The sequence below is a fragment of the Stenella coeruleoalba genome, assembly GCF_951394435.1.
Source record: "Stenella coeruleoalba genome assembly, chromosome: 13".
Classification (NCBI taxonomy): Eukaryota; Metazoa; Chordata; class Mammalia; order Artiodactyla; family Delphinidae; genus Stenella; species Stenella coeruleoalba.
This window is the reverse complement of record NC_137159.1, coordinates 54,776,653-54,793,857: the sequence shown is the minus strand read 5'-3', so window position 1 is coordinate 54,793,857 and position 17,205 is coordinate 54,776,653. Positions and strand designations below refer to the sequence as shown.

Genomic DNA, 17,205 nt, shown 5'->3' with positions numbered 1-17,205 from the left:
ATTTGATTAACTGGATTTTTAACTGAGTTTAGGCTGGATTCCATCGGGTTTTTTGTAACCTCAGAGTAAGTACATGACTCTCAAAGTCCTGGCCATGTGATATTATCGCTGTGATTCTGTGCAAATTAACTTCCCTAAGTTTCCTCACTGTGAACATCAGGCAAGAGGGGCACCTGACACACGGTAGAACCCACAGAACTGACCACTGACAACTCATGAATGTGCTAAGCTGGGGACACACAGACAGGAGACAAAGAACTGATCCTCAGTGAGTTTACCACCTGTGTGGTCGGTACCTGCTGCGTTTTCAAGTGGCTTCAGGGGGGCCCTGGAGAGAGAATTAATACTCCTGGTAGGAGAGGGGACACTGAAGCGGCCTCAGTGAGCATTCACAAGCGAGGAACAGGAGGAAGAGGGGAGTGTGCTGAAGACAGCCCTGGTGGAGTGGAGCCCAGTCATCCGTGCAGCTGTAAAATGCTCCCTCTGTCTGACACTTAGAGCAAGATAAAACCCCCTCTGTTGTAAGTGTCATTCACCACACACCCAACTCTAATTCTTGCCAACTTTGTACCTCAGAGATCTCAGACTGAATATCTGTTTGTCCTTAAAGCAGATAAGCAGTGACTTCCCTGGTTCCCCACTCACAACCTGTACACCATTTAAAACAAGGAAATTCCGGCCACAACAGAGGCCACCACACAATTTTTAATTAAAAATTTTAAGACTCAAGTCCTTGAAATGGCTTAAAGTGGTTATATAAAAACATAGTAAGATAAAAATGAAGAAGCCCACAGGTTGCTGGAATACAATTTATTCAAAGCATTTCACATTAAAATTATATTAGGTTTAAATACACGAACATACAATTACATATAAAACACTATACTTTCCCAAAGTTTATGACATTTACTTTTTAGAATTAGCTGTTTGCTTATAATTTGAATCTAAAAGGTACCATTGAGTGCTGCTATAATTGTGTTTATATTTCTATTTATTTCAATTTTGCTATTAGATATTTAGAAAGCATTCATAAGCTCACCTAGAATATACAATGATTACATGTTAAATATTTACATTCAAAACAGGAAGCCAATACAGTGCTACAGATGCATGACTTGATAGTTCTTTAATGTATGTAATATATTGAATGGTCCAGCCTGCTGTTCAGAATGCTAGAGATGTTATTAAGCAGTAGAAAGCTCATTGAGGGATTTATATCTATTTCCTCTGCACTAGACCCACATTTTACCAGAGTCCATATACAAGGCTGGCTTGGAGTCACTTCATGCAAATGAGATTGTACTCTGAGCTTCCCTAAAGATAACTGGGAGGTCCAGATTATGCCCCAAGGTCGTTCCAATTTAGCTCAACTATCTTATGGTTGGCATTAACTACAAAATATAAACCTGCTTCAGTGGAATCCCTAATAGAGTGAGGCTCATGGCAAATCAGTAGTGTCAAAACAACACGTACAGGTCCTGCACCTGAGGAGTACACAGAGGAAAGCTTTACTAAGTCCTCTAGGCTGGGACTCGGCACTGGCCGAGCCCGATTCCTTAGGTCTAACTCTACAAAACAGAGATGAAGCATGGTTGATGCCACGATGACATTTATTTTTTGGCTTCCCTCCATCTACCCTCCCTCTCACGCCATCTGCAGGCTGTAGATGCAGAATGGTTGATCCCACAAGACACAGGTTAGCAGCATAAACAGTGTGAGGCTGGCTTACTCCCCAAGGCAAGGTCTCCCTTCACGTAAACGGTGGGAACCAAGTAACCTCACTGAAACCAAAACAGTAGCTAATCACCAATTTCAAATGAACAAGGGATACACCAAAGTGGGGATAACTCTCACACAAAGCATTTTCAACTTTTTAAATAATATAATCCCCAAATAGATTAACATTATATTAAGATGGTAAACTGTCTTGACTACCTATCTTAAATTCTTTTATAGTAACTATTTACAGTATAGATATTAACAGGCATGAAGGCCAATTTGAGGATAACTTTGATAAAACTGAATACAAACAGAGGTTTCACTCCTTCATATACTTACTCACATATTCACTGATATGCAGTATGAAGTAACAAGTCCAGTGTAGGGTGTAGCTTGTGCTGATGAAGACCTGAAACCAAGATGAAGGAAATGCATTGCTCTTACTTCATGATCAAACTCACACTCAGATGCAGTTTTGGAGACTTCAGTGAACAGAGGTTTGTGGGAGCCTCTGTGGTAGAAGGGAAGGCATGGAGGGAGCACCCTGACCAAACAAGTCTCTTTGGGTCTTAGCTTCTCACTGGGAAATGAAGAGTGCTGGATTTGATGACTCCTGAGATGCCTTCTGGCGCCAACATTTTACAAAACTGGAAAAGTACGCAGGGCTTTACACTAATAAAGAATTGTTACTTCATAGAATATTAAGCATTAGAAAGCCCACTAAGCATCATTTTGTCCAGCTCCAAAATTTTTCAGATAAACAATATTGACAAGCAAGTCTTAACTAAAGGAACAATCTTTTTATGAAAATAATAAATGAAATAGAGCCGGGAATCTGAAAAGTCAAATGGGAGAAGAACCCTGAAAAACTATGGCTTCTTACACCAGGAGCCTCAAGGAAAATGCCATTGATTTACATTGTAGGCAAAACCCAAAGAAGTCTAGTGACTTAGTATACACAGTTACTGTCAATAAGATGTTGAATATTATCATATATTACGAATAAATAAAAGTACATAAACAAAGTAACTTTTCATTTGTTTATTTTGTCCTCTCAAATACATTTAAAAAGTAACATTTTAGACACAGAATCACAAATACACACAAAACAAAGTAGTGCCGGCTTGCTTCACAAAGGGTTTTCCTTTGACTCTTTTAGCTGCTTTGCATAAAATTCAAAGCTTTCCTGTAGAGGAAAAAAAAAGGGAGGAAAGTTACAGATAAAAGTTACCAGCGGGGCTCCCCGGGTGGTGCAGTGGTTGAGAGTCCGCCTGCCGATGCAGGGGACACGGGTTTGTGCCCCAGTCCGGGAGGATCCCACATGCCGCAGAGCGGCTGGGCCCGTGGGCCATGGCCTGCGCGTCCGGAGCCTGTGCTCTGCTACGGGAGAGGCCACAGCAGTGAGAGGCCCGCGTATCGCAAAAAAAAAAAAAAAAAAAAAGTTACCAGCAAGAGGTGATGGTACAAAACTTAAAAACATAAAGTACTGCAAACTGGTAGCAAAGACTGCTGGGCCCACAGCGGCTGCAGTCTCCTCAAGCTTCAGCACTCTTCTCTATTTCATGAAATCACCAGTTCAAGGGCCCCCAACTGAGAATTAAGGCACCAGGAGCCTCTCCTGTGTGTGTGCATGGGCAAGTGCATGCAGGTATTTACACCTGGGTATGGAAGGTTGAGGGGTTTGAAATAAACATGTTTTAGGTGACTTTCAGTTCAATGAAACAATAAAAAGGAATTTTGCACTCATGATTTCTCTTATTAAACAAAGCAAAGTAAATAAAACAAAATTTCCTAGGCAACCTACTGAATGGGAGAAAATATTTGTAAACATATATAGCTGATATGGGGTTAATAGTCAAAATATACAAAGAATTTATATAACTCAATAGCAACAGGGGAACTGAACAGACATGTGGCCAAAGAAGAACTACAGATGGCCAACTGGTACACGAAAAGTTGCTCAACATCACTGATAATCAGGGAAATACAATTAAAAAACACAGTGAGATATCACTTCACACCTGTTAGAATATCTATTATCAAAAAGACTAGGAATAACAAATGTTAGCGAAGATTTGGAGAAAAAGGAGCCCTTGTGCACTGTTGGTGGGAATGTAAATGGTGCAGCCACTACAGAGAACAGTATGGAGGTTCCTCGAAAAATTAAAAATAAAACTAACATATGATCTAGCAATTCCACTTTTGGGTATTCATCCAAAGAAAATGCAAACACTAATTCAAAAAAGATATATGCTCCCTCAGGTTCACTGCAGCATTTACAATAGCCAAGACATGGAAACAATCTAAGTGTCCATCAATGGATGAAGGATAAAGAAAATGTCACACACTCTCACACACACACACACACACACACAGAGGAATATTATCCAGCCGTAAAAAGAATGAAATCTTGTCATGTGCAACATGGATGGACCTTGATGGTATTATGCTAAGTGAAATATGTCAGACAGAAAAAGATAAATACTGTATGATTTCACTTATATCTGGAATCTGAAAAACACAAACAAACAGAACCGAGCTCATGGATACAGAGAACAGATCAGTGGTTGCCTGAGGCTGGTGGAGGCAGGTTTGAGGAGGAGGAAGATGGGTAAAGAGGTTCAAACAGCACAAATTTCCAGTTATACAATGGGTAACTCAAGGGGATACAATGTACAGCACAGTGACTATGGTTAATACTGGATTGCATATTTGAAAACAGCTGGGAGAGCAGATCTTGAAAGTTTTCATCACAAGAAAAAAATTTTTCTTTTGTGACTATGTATGGTGGCAGATGTTAACTGGGCTTATTGTGGTGATCATTCTGCTATATATACAAATATTGAGTTATTATGTTGTATAGCTGTAACTAATATAATGTTGTCAATTATATTTCAATTTAAAAAAATCCTAGATAAAGAGAGAAAATCCAACTCACTTAAACTGGAAATGAACAAGTAATTAACAGTGACATAATATGCTTAGCTATTGAAATACAGGCCATTAAACCCTATTTCAAGTTGAAATGAAGAGGGAACTGCCCCAAGGACATTTGATAAATTCATACCTACAGTTGAAGGTCTCAGACTGACCTTGTATTTTAAACCTCAGCCCCAGAGGGCTATGTTCTCCTGCAGCCAAACCCATGGCATGACTGTTCAGTTCCCAAAGCCCTCTCTGGAGGATCCTTCACAGAGATCTAATCCTCATGTAATTAAGTATTCAACTTATTCTTTACACATTATTATGAAGCACACACAAATCTTTAGAGGTATTTTTTTTCCCTCTTAATTAAGAAATACTCACAGGGGGTTCAGTGAAAGGGACAGACTCTCCAGCATTCTTCAGCAAAACTGCATAACGCTTTAGAAACAGATCATTCAATTTTACATCCTTCGCAGTCAAATTTTCATATAGTGCTTTAGCAGATGCAACATCACTGTCCAAGACTAGAGAAAAAGATATTAATCACAGATAAAGCCAATTTATCTTCTTCTTTTCCCAAAACACTTAGCCATTCAGGGACTCCTGGATCCCTTTATCCCAAAGCAAAGGAATACTTAACTACCTTCAGCATTCATAATCTACAAGCTCCGCCCTTCCTTCCCCACACCTCTCATTCAGCATCACCCGCTATGAAAGAGAAGGAAAATGACAAATAGCTATTTTAAAGACCCATGCTAGTTAAAGTGACCACAAACTGAAGTCTTCAATCATAAAGTAAGCATACACCATTCAATCTTCTGCTTAAAACCACACTTTGAAATTAAGCTAATCCAGGGACTTCTGTGGTGAGGAGTGTGTAAAATAAATTATGTGGAAGTCTGTATCTACATCAACATCAAGATCAGCAGCTAAACACCACCAAAAGACTTTCAATAAGGGAGGGTGGGAGGGAGGGACACGCAAGAGGGAAGAGATATGGGAACATATGTATAACTGATTCACTTTGTTATAAAGCAGAAAGTAACACACCATTGTAAAGCAGTTATACTCCAATAAAGATGTTAAAAAAAAAAGACTTTCAATATACTCTCCTATCCTAAAATAAGCAAATGAGGAATACAGTTAGCTGCAATGACCAAAAAAAATTTTATATACATTATTAATATACATTAAAAAATCTACATACATCTATACAAGTTACACTAATACTTCACTTAACTGGATGATGAAGTAGCCTAGGAGCTAACTTCAGCTGGCTTTCTACTTGTGGCTGATTTGCAAAAATTTTAATATCTTCCCCTTTACTAAAACTTCCTGATCTCCCTGCTCTTCTCCCTCCCAATTCCCAAGTGGGATTACACAATTTAATAGTAATTTTATGCTGTTTTACACTACTTCATCTTAGTTATTACTCAATGTCTGCCAATTCCTCAAACGAAACTTTATGATTATAGCACTATTGTGAAATATATCATGTTCCACTCATAAGGGTAGAAAAATGGAGAATTCTGATTGCTCAGTCTGGTGTCCTGCCAACAATAAAATCGACAAAGCAACTCTTTACTTACCCATTAAAAAGTGAGCAAATCAGTGGGTGTCAGATGGACAGGTGATCATAATTTACAATGCTAACATTTATCTTGATTACTGAGGAAACTTTAGACTGGTTCCCTTTCATGTGTGATTGCCTGGCGATCAGGGAGGAAACTGCTTAAAAGACTAGAATTTCAGTTGTGACTGCAGGTAAAACCTTGGGGCTCACTTTTCAATTAAGGTGATTGTTATTTCAAAGGAGTAGGTAGACCACTGAAGGAGTAAACAGGCAAGTCAAGTGGCAGTCTCAAATATGTACCCATTTTACATTGTATTAGGTTGGCCAAAAAGTTCATTCAGGTTTTTCCGTAACATCTTAGAGAGACTGGATTGGTTCCCAATGTGTACAGCCAAGTGGACTTCTAAGTCCTTCCAGGAACCTGGGATCTTACTCAACAAATCAGGGCCCCTCAAAAGATGCTCAGAGATACTTTACGTTAACACTACATGAATAATTTCATATTTTTCTTAAATACAATTTTAAAACATATCCTAAGGCTAAATAAATTTTGTACCATAAGCAATTATCTGATATTTAGGATTACTGCCTTTGAGCTGAAGACTTAGCTGACTATACTACAAATATTTAAATCACTTAAATAATGAAGTCAGATTAAACTTATTACCATAGCTTTTCATGATGGAAGTGTATGCTTCTTCCTTTTCAGTTAATTCAGGAATCAATTCTAACAAAGACTTCACAGTTGGTGCCTAGAAAATTAAATATAGGTAACATTACCATGACTCAAAAGAACAGTGAAATAAAACACTGATATATGGACATTATACCAAAAAAACCTGACAACAGCAACAGAACTGCCTATTCAATTTAATGGACTATTTTCCCTTTTGTATATCTTAGTACACTTGGCCCCCTGTATCCAGTGGGTTCTGAATCTGTAGATTCAACCAACCACAGACCAAAAAAAAAAAAAAATCCAGAAAGCCCAAAAAAGTAAACATTGAATTTGCTGTGTACCAGCAAATACTTACATAGCATTCACATTGTATTGGGTATTATAAGTAATCTAGAGATTATTTAAAGTATACAGGTGATGTGTGGTAGGTTATCTGCAAATACTACACCATTTTATACAGTCTCTTTGAAAGGAAAAAAAAGGACAACTAAATATTTTCTAAATGATGTTTGTTGTAAATAAATACATGAGTCAGAGATAAAAAGTGCAATTAGGTAAATTATTTTTTAAAGTGTGTGTATGTATGGGGGAAGTATGTGAAAATTAAGGAAAACTAGACCTCCCAGAGTTGTAAACAACCTAAATGTTTCACATAAAACAAACATTACAATTGGTGCTCAGTTTAAAACTTCATAATATGCCCAAATAAACTAAGAACAGGGTTTCTGGTGCCCACTCACCATGAAAAATCAAATCTAAAAAAAAAAAATTTTGAAATATGCTTTTATTCTTTTTTTTTTAAACATCAAAAATAAGACTTGGTTCTGTTTCACACATACACACACACCTTTTAGTGTAAATAAGGTAACTGTACAAACTGAGAACATGAATCCGTGGCACATACCAGTTTTAAAGCTAACGGGTTCATCTACCTCATGGTTTCTACCTGAGCCACCTGACAGGAGACACTCTGCAGTAGGTGTCTCCCTCAGCAGTGCTTCTGCACTGTGAAACTTACCCAGTGACCCAAGCAACGGGATTTGTTTCTTACATTTCTAAGGGCCCTTTCTTGGGGCTCAATGCATAACTACAAGGATAGAGAATTCACTGTATGAACTTGTTCTGCATTTCCAATACAACCAAGGAGCCAGAACTGACTCTGCATCAACATCTAAAGAAGTAAACAAGTACAGACCAGCAAGTGTTCAATCTCTATAGTATTTTTAGAAAACATCCTGAACTGACAAGCTCTTACATGATATTCAATACCTCTGAACAAGACTAGCTCATAGCATTATTGGTTTGTCAGCAAGTACAATAGCACCGTACCTTTCCCGATCTCCGAGAATTCCTAATACAGTACACCAAGAAAATTGGGGTTTGTTCAGCAATTGCACCACATCTCTAAAAATTGAAACATTATTTGGTAAGTGAAGGTTTTTGATAAACAAGCAGACCAAGGTGAATATTTCCAGTTAAGAAAGTTCACAATAATACAGTAATGTATCATTACCAACAGGAAGGTCTAACAGTCGACCAATGTTTTTTAAGGCAAGAAAAAAGAAAACCAAGTGCAAGCTAGGCCAGGCTTTCATGCATGTTGTCCTTGGCGCTGCAAGTATAAGGTCTGTTTAAAAAGCAAAGGGAAAAATTCAACCAACGCTTCCACAACCACAGAATGAGGTTTAGGACTGCAAAGAAAGAGGGAAAAAAGAAACACTATTCCCCTCCAATTATACTGCCAAGCATTCACAAGTGAGCTAGGGATCATAAGGTTAATTATACATTTAATAAGGTGTCAGGGAGATAACTGCTCGTTTCTTTATAAAAATTAAAATGTACAAAGCAAGTTCTCTTTAAAGTATAATTACCTACACTTACGCATACAAAAGGACTGATTTCAATCTCTCTATTTTATAAAAGGCTTTCATTGCTATAGACAGCCAGTGCTTGAAAAAGAGACAAAAGTTAAACTCAAAAAAAAAAAAAAGTTTATATGACAGACCAGATAAATCAAGTGTCTATCCCATCTTAGATGCTATAGTAAAATCAAATATGGCAAGACATTATTTTAGTTTACACTCATCACAGATGTCATTCTCTTAAGTTTCTAAAAGCACATTGCTCTTTCAAAGCTTTAAAACACTGTCAATACTAAAATGACTAGCATAAAAAGAACTTTTGGGGACACACAGAACATTTACACTATAAACTGATGCTTTCGACATCTGTGAATAAAGTATTCTTCACTACAGCAAGAATAATCTTTTACTGTTTGACAAGCAGGTAAAGAATGGGTAAAGGGTTTATCATCTGAAACCTCAGTCTACTGAAGGGATAAAAATGAAAAGACAGCTGTTGCAGCAACGCTCGGCTGTTGCCAAGAGCCCTACACAGGCCACTGTGGGTACATGCAGCTCTGAAGGCGGCTGCCACATCCCCACTGTCTCGCACTCTGGACTGCTCGCTAGAAAGAGCCTTGATCAACAAGCTGGTAAATGAAATATCAAGTGTGACTTCCTAAGGAGCTACCACATGATGTGTTAAAGCTGAATGAATACTATCACACGTCCAGCTAGACATGCATATACCCTGAGTGGGTACACTTAGGTATGTACACACAAACATAAAGCATTAGAATTTATTCTTTTCAAGATAAAACTTGTAATACTAAAGGCAACAAAACAATGAAAAGATTCCTGAAATCCCCATCATAAATTGCCTTTTCTGTTTAAAACAAAAATTTTTTTTAAGGAAAAAAAAAGGTAAACATACCAAACCAATCAAGAAAATTCTCAACTAACTAGCATTTCTCTCTCTCCAGGAACAAAAGTAAAAAAGCCTTAGAGGCAGTGCCAATTTACACGTTTTACAAAAATGTTAACACAGAGAAATTTCTCAGGAATTCCTTTTAAAAATGACTTGGATTCTACTGTCAAACTAGATGAACTTTAAGGATCAAAAGCAGAGTTCCAGCAAATGAGTACAGTTTTACCTTCCCTATCTACTACTTAAGAGGTGCTGCAGCTTGCAAAAACGTTAAGTGAATATAATACTATTTACTACCAGAAATTGGTCCCAGGCCTCAATTTGACACAGGGAGTCTATACAAACACAGCCGTTGGCGGGATCACGGTGACTGTTTGACTGCCACCTGCTGGGAAGGGGCTCCCCGGCGGTGCCTGTTTGTGCACATTAACAGTGGCAGCTACGATCACCCACTGGTGGCGCGCTGCTTTATATTTAGTGCTGTTAAAATGGCATGAATGCAGTTGTCTCCTTCCCTGAAGATTGCTAATTTAACAGAGAGTGCGGGCCACAGAGACCTGCATTTGTCATTTAATGTGTCTGTGACACACAAGTGAATAGAAAGCAAATTCTTAATAAATCTTGAATAAGGCACTGAGAATGTTTGAGTATTCAAGAGAAGCTGTACTTGAAAAGCAAACATTTCCTACTTTTTGTTTGCAAACTGTGTTGCCATGGTGATGCACAGTATTTATAGAGCAGCGTTAGAGAAATTAAACTAGGAAATCAAAGGAATTGTTTTGCATTACCTATCTGCACAGAAACATTTGTCTTTAAATCATTTTGGCAAAACATGTCTTCCCCCACCCCCACTTAAATCTAAAGACATTTCTAGTCTGATTTGGCATCTTTAAAACCAGCAACCTGTAACTTACAATCCAGTCCCTGTCATGTAACCTTGATTCACGTTCAAATTTAAATGTGCAGGCAGCACCACACTTCATTTCCGGTATTCTACCACACACCTAAGTCTAGTAATTTCTTAACTGACTTCTCACAAGCCACAAGCCCCACTGCTCCATGTGTGGTGGGTCATTACCTGTAGGAGAGCTCTGGCATCATCCACCTTGCCTGCATCCACAAGCTGAAGGAAAAGATCGGTGACAGGTTTGTAAATTGCAAACTGATTGGCCAATCTCTCCGCCATGATGCTTACTGAAAAAAATGACAGGTAAGAAAAATCTTTCATTTAAACAGTGGTATAACTAACTCATCCACCAAAGAAAGTCAGTCCAGACTCACTAGAGAGAAAAAGTGCTTCTGTGTTCTTTGGCTAGAACAGCTAACTTACTCTTTTCAAGTGCTGGTTCCAACCGTTCCTCTATGACTTTTCGGAATAAGTATGCCAAGCCAAAGTACTGAAGTTCCATGGTTTGGTTCCCTGAAGTAAGCATATTTTCAATGTTTTCTATTGCACCATCTATGTTACTACTGTAAAAGAAAGTAAAATAAATTATAAGGAAATATTTGCTTTTAGTATTAATATTGCAGGCAGTTTCAGTATGAGTACTTTGGGATTCACACATGCAAGCACTTTAGGAAAAAAAGGAAATATATTTACAATTAACCAGATAAAAAACACTATGCAAGCTGAACCCAATCACATTTAGGTGGCACCAGCAATCACTGGGTGCTTTATGCTACAGTAACTGAAGTAGCTGCTTATTTTAAAAAACTGCTCTAGAGACAAGATCAAACAACTATATAGAGAAGAATTAAAGACAATAACTTAAAAAATTATTGTATCTCAAAGACTTGATTCTGCAGCTGTTTGGAATGTAAAATGAAAACTTGTTTAAATGCTATATAACTCTGGCATTATAATCTGCAACTGGTCACTAGTGCATGAAGTAAAGATAATGTATTACATCTCAGGATTCTTAAAAATGCTGATGATGTCTTCAAAAGGTATATTTTCATGTCTCTCAACCCACAGTCACTACAATTTGTTTTTGTCAGGTAATACATAACATTTGAAAAATATTCAATTTATACTAAAATTCTCAGAAAAAAGTATCTTCACACTTTTTATTTTAAAAAATTAATTACATGGCCTTATGTAGCAAGTTATGATAAAAAATTATCTTTATGACTATCTTTTTGGTTAAGATGCTCTTTAATTGATACTTTACAGTTATGATATGGCACTCGAAATCCAAATAATCAATTTTATGTTGGAATTATTACCTGAAACAAGAATTCTCTAAAAATGAGTACACCATTACAATAAAGTTTTCTTATGAGTTTTAGTTAGAGAATTATTTAATAGTGAATAAAAACATATTCTCGGCCTCATATAAAACTCTGTTTATATGGTAACATTTAAAATTTCATCCAGGGGCTTCCTGGTGGCGCAGTGGTTAAGAATCTGCCTGCCAATGCAGGGGACACGGGTTCGAGCCCTGGGCCGGGAAGATCCCACATGCCGCCGAGCAACTAAGCCCGTTCGCCACAACTACTAAGCCTGTGCTCTACAGCCTGTGAGCCACAACTACTGAAGCCCGCGTGCCACAACTACTGAAGCCCGTGCGCCTAGAGCCCATGCTCTGCAACAAGAGAAGCCACCGCAATGAGAAGCCTGCGCACCGCAACTAAGTAGCCCCTGCTTGCCACACTAGAGAAAGCCCGTGTGCAGCAACAAAGACTTGGATAATTTTTTGGATCTTCTAACTTAAAATAATCACATTTTCTTATTAAAGGAAAAGTTTAAAGTTCTATTTGGGGAAATAGTTTTAAAAGGGTGAAAAACAAAACAAAACCTCTTCTCTGCCCAAAGAAAGAGGAACAAAAAGCCCTGTAAAAACCAACATGACATTTTCGTATCACAACCCATTAAATGTATGTAGGATTAACTGCTAAAGAACATTTTTTCCTAAAAGCATGAAAAATGTCAATTCCATTATTACCCCCATGAATCTTTAACTTTGCTAGTGAGGTTAATAAAAATCAAGTTCTTATTTACTTCTACAGTAGTGATCCTCAACAAGGAATCTAGAAATGGTGGTATGAGAATCATCTCTAAATACCTCCCTTTGTGTGGATGTGTGTTGACACAGGTGGATGGGTAGGAGAAGATGGAAATGTGTATTTTTAACAAGCTTGCTAGGCCTTCCATTTCACTATGTACTGGTAGAGTGTCACCTTCAAGTGTTGCTAACATTCAAATGAACTTATTTTTCACTTTTGCAACCAAGTGTTTCAATAAGGGCCTGGAATGTATGAATGAGAGTTACCAACCGTGAAGCAAGTTCTATGAATTTGAAAATTTTGATAAATGTTGATTTAAGATTTAATTTAAAGCTAAAACATATTTTGTTAACATATAATTATTCCCTGATAGCTACAGAATAATCAGCAACTGGCATCGATACTTCCTCTGTAGTTGATACGGCTTCTAATACCCTAGTTTTACAAAAGGTGGGATTTGAGATAACGTTCCTTCCAGTATCCAATGGAGAAAAAGAAAGCTCGAAAATACTCACTTCTTTATTTGTGCCAAAGCAATGTTATTGATGAAAACCATACGGGAAAGTCCAATTGAATCTTCGAGTCCATTTACCAACTTCTGAATGTCTTGTATGCTTTCTGTATCACCCTTCAAGGCACATGCCTGAATAAGGCGGGTCACTGCTATCCTAGAAGGTATCTGCTCCAGATCCAAGGCTGTTTTTAGTGTTGTTAGAGCGTCTACAATAGAAGAGCAGGTGACAGAGCTTTTTTTATATGAACCGTACTGACTTTAATGTGTTTTGAAAACTAGCTTTTAAATATGAGCACAAAATGACTATACACAAAAAGCTATGAATAATTTATTCTATATTACAGAAAATATTAATACTTTATGAGAAACCTAAAAAAAAAAATAAAGATTTATTTGACTGTAAGATATCAGAGACCAGAGAAATTTCTTCTTTAAGTTACAGAGAAAATGCAGATGTTACTGACAGAATGTGGATTCCATTCAGGGATAACATTTAGTGACTAATTTCAAAGAAGTTGACAAGTTCAGAGAAATATAAATAAGGAAAAATTTTAAAAATTAAAGGCCTTCCAAAAATATGTAACCTCTACCCACATTCATACTTTCCCAGATTTTACTACACTCAAAAGATTCATGATTATCAAAATCTTCTAATACCGCAAAGATTCTTTCTTGAAAACAATGTCGCTTTCTAATCCAAAAAGGACTGATCATACAAGAAGAGCAGCCAAACTGGAACACTCAAGTTACACACTAACAAATTTATTTTACACGATTACATATCTTGCAGATATTTTCTTACACTGATTTTTCGGAGAAAATAAAGCTCACCAGATTCCCAGGGAGAAACCCCTCAGGAGTTTCTTTTTTTTTTTTTTTAAAGTATCATACTTACAAGTATGTGATTATGGATAAATATGGAATATCCTTCTGATTTACTGATTTAAGTGCCAGGGTAGCAAAATCATTATATTAAATAAAATGATGGACTGCAGGGAAATTGCAATACTTAGCACAACAATCACTGCTACCAAAGAAAACTTCATGGCTCTATAGAAATTAAAGCAGTGTAACCTACACAAAACTAAGACCCTCAAAGCAGCTTTCCAAATAACAGTCTATCTTTAACAGAAGAATGGGGAAAGGGTAATAAACACTCTATTAAAAGTGATACAGTAAAAGACATCATGAATTTAAGTATTTATTACTGAATAAACAATTTATTATTACTCCAAATCTACATTCTAAACCAGTGATTCTCAAATGGGGAAAAGGGAAAATAGGCAGTTTAGAAGGCATATTCAATAAAATTTTATAAATACACACGAACATACAGGAAACAAAAAATGTTATTTATACTACTTTAATAATATTATCTATAGAAAATAAACTTGATAAAATCTTAACTGGTGGTCATACACAGATAATATGGAATATTTTTATTAGCCAAGAATATCGTCAGCCAGGAGGATCTTCCCACACCAGTGGATCAAATAGCAACAAAAATAAGATAACAATGGTGATGATAGTAATGCGCATTTACTGAGCTTTTACTACATTTGTTGAGCACTTACTACATGCCAGACACAGTATTAAGCAGTCACACTCACAACTACCCTCTGAGGTAAGTAACAAATTTATATGTGGGAAACTGAGGCACAGATAATTTAAATAATTTCCCCAAGGTCATACTGTTAAGACACCAACCCAAGAATCTGACCACCCCAGAGCCTTCATCTATGGGTGCATGTGTGTGTGAAAGAGTGGAGGATAGAGGAGAAGAGATCATTTTATGTCTATCCAAAGGGAGCATGGGACCTTGGAACCGAAATCATATTCCCATACAGGGCTGGACTTCTGGACAGTTCATGATTTACTGCTTTGGGACACCAAAAGCAGTATCCATCCACACCCCTCCCCGAGTCCTTATCACACTGTCACCTAATTTACTAGTAATATTGATTATACTGCGACAGTGTGATGTATCAGCTATTAATATTCCAGAACAGCATTTGAACTGGCTTTATTTTTCTTCCTGCTTTAGATGGAATTGAGAAAAAGCAACCTGAATTTTTTAATTGGGAGCTCTAGTCAGCCATGGAACAAAATAAGGAGATGTGGATAGTGCCAACAGCATTCCCGTCCTTGACAATGACCACAGTAGGTTAGTCCGTGGCGAGGCACTGGGAGGTGGGTTCATAGCTTCTACTCTCAACCAACCTCCAGGTGAACAGCTGAAAACAGATGTGAAATTATATCATAGTTTCTTGTTGTCTTCACAGGGTACCTAACATACAAGTGGGATAGCAGTCAAGTTAAACACTGATTAGATTCAGCTCAAAAATTAACTCCTTGAAATTAAAAAAGTGTTTTATTCTGATCTCCATGTCTACAAAATGTCATTTATAAAAATGAACTTATTTATATGGGAGCAAGTTTAATTTTTCAATGTTTTAAAATTGTTTATCAGGGACTTCCTTGGAGGTCCAATGGTTAAGACTCTGCACTTCCACTGCAGGGGGCGCAGGTTCGATCCCTGGTCAGGGAACTAAGATCCCACATGCTGCGTGTCGTGGCCAAAAAATAAAATTTCAAAAAGTAGAAAAAAATTGTTTTTAAATATCTACTTGCCAAAAAGCCTCTTCTATTGCAAAGAAAATGAAAGCTTTTAAAGTTTTAATAGCAAGCCCTACAACACTCAATTATGACTGAAGCTGTCTCTAACAGGCTGGTCCTGCCTGTAGAATACTGAGGCAGCAATTCTGCATAGGCAGAAATGATCACTTACATACTCAGTCCTAACCAGTTAGGAAGACATCCAAAGACCAATACCTCTAGGCATTACAGGCAACATTAAAGCTGCACAATTAGACAGCAACTTTCAGAGATGTGATATTATTTTATAAGCATGCAAGTGAGGAGTATATACAGAGTGAGGAAAAAACTAGGCAACATATTTAACGGTTAAAGAGCTGTTTCAACCTTCCTTAAAGAGTTCCTAAGTGTCTTTTGTTGTATCGGCAAAACCATGGTGTTACTGTATCAACTAAAATTCAAATGTAAAATTAAATGTGAAAAGATGCTTATCTAAATTTAAAAGATTCATCATTTTTCCCCTTGGGAGCTCATTCATAAGACTATCCAATCCAAATCCATTCCTCTGCAAACCCATAAACAGCCTCTACCAAACAAATGGCCTCATCCCAACCCTCCCCAAAGTCATCTCCACATTTTTCTGATGTTATCCTCTTAATTCAAAAGCTCGAAACTCGAAACTCCAAACAAACACTGTATCTTACTGCGGTTGGCATTACGAACTATTAAAGAAGTATTAGATTAAGTTTTAAAAATCAATATTATAATCACTTGGTGCACAATCCCACACATTTAACACTCAATTTAACTCATTTGCTAACTCACATACAACCAACACAATATGCAAGAAACAACTGCTGGGAATTGTTTCAGATGCTCTAAAGTATGTTAATTTCCAGAGCAAAATGACTTGTGCTGTGAATTTTAACGCACTTGAAAGCCTGTACTTTCTCTCCTTCTGCAACACAAATTTTGCATGTCTGAAGAGCTGTGATTCATCTTAAGAAAACCCATCTTGTGTTAAATGGAATGGAAACTGGACTAAGTGGTCAAATGACAAGTACATTCATATTCAAGCTGTATTATAAATGCATGTACAGTAATTTACGTCTCTCAGCTACCACAAAAGGCTCTTGATAAGCAGGTAATTTGCTAAATGGACTCCTTTATCCAAGTATTCGAAGGGCGTTACAAGAAAAATCTGCAGAGGCATTAATGTGACGTAAAGGTCAAGCATTGTGACATACCTTTCAAATAATCCCGCCTAACTTGCGTTATGATGAGGCGGCTGTTGGCAGCATCGTTCAGTGTGAAGCCCTTGATGTGGGTCTCAGCGCTAAAAGAAGCAGACATTTAGAAAGGAATTACTGACATGCTTCTGATACGATAATAAATGGTTGAGCACCAAGGTGAAATTATAAAAAC

General features: G+C 37.3%; 1 protein-coding gene across 1 annotated transcript in view; it reads right to left on the bottom strand.

The window, feature by feature from the left end:
• Positions 1–608: 608 nt before the first annotated feature.
• The window catches only part of LRPPRC (leucine rich pentatricopeptide repeat containing), a 106,461-nt gene continuing 89,864 nt past the window's right edge, over positions 609–17,205 (bottom strand). Inside the window, exons 31-38 of the mRNA XM_079940860.1 lie at positions 17,028–17,116; positions 13,187–13,391; positions 10,996–11,135; positions 10,744–10,859; positions 8,226–8,300; positions 6,885–6,969; positions 5,026–5,168; positions 609–2,905 (exon numbers count right to left, since the gene is read on the bottom strand). Of these exons, the coding sequence (XP_079796986.1) occupies positions 2,849–2,905; positions 5,026–5,168; positions 6,885–6,969; positions 8,226–8,300; positions 10,744–10,859; positions 10,996–11,135; positions 13,187–13,391; positions 17,028–17,116 (910 nt within the window). The 3' untranslated portion in view covers positions 609–2,848. The remainder of the gene's footprint in view (positions 2,906–5,025; positions 5,169–6,884; positions 6,970–8,225; positions 8,301–10,743; positions 10,860–10,995; positions 11,136–13,186; positions 13,392–17,027; positions 17,117–17,205) is intronic.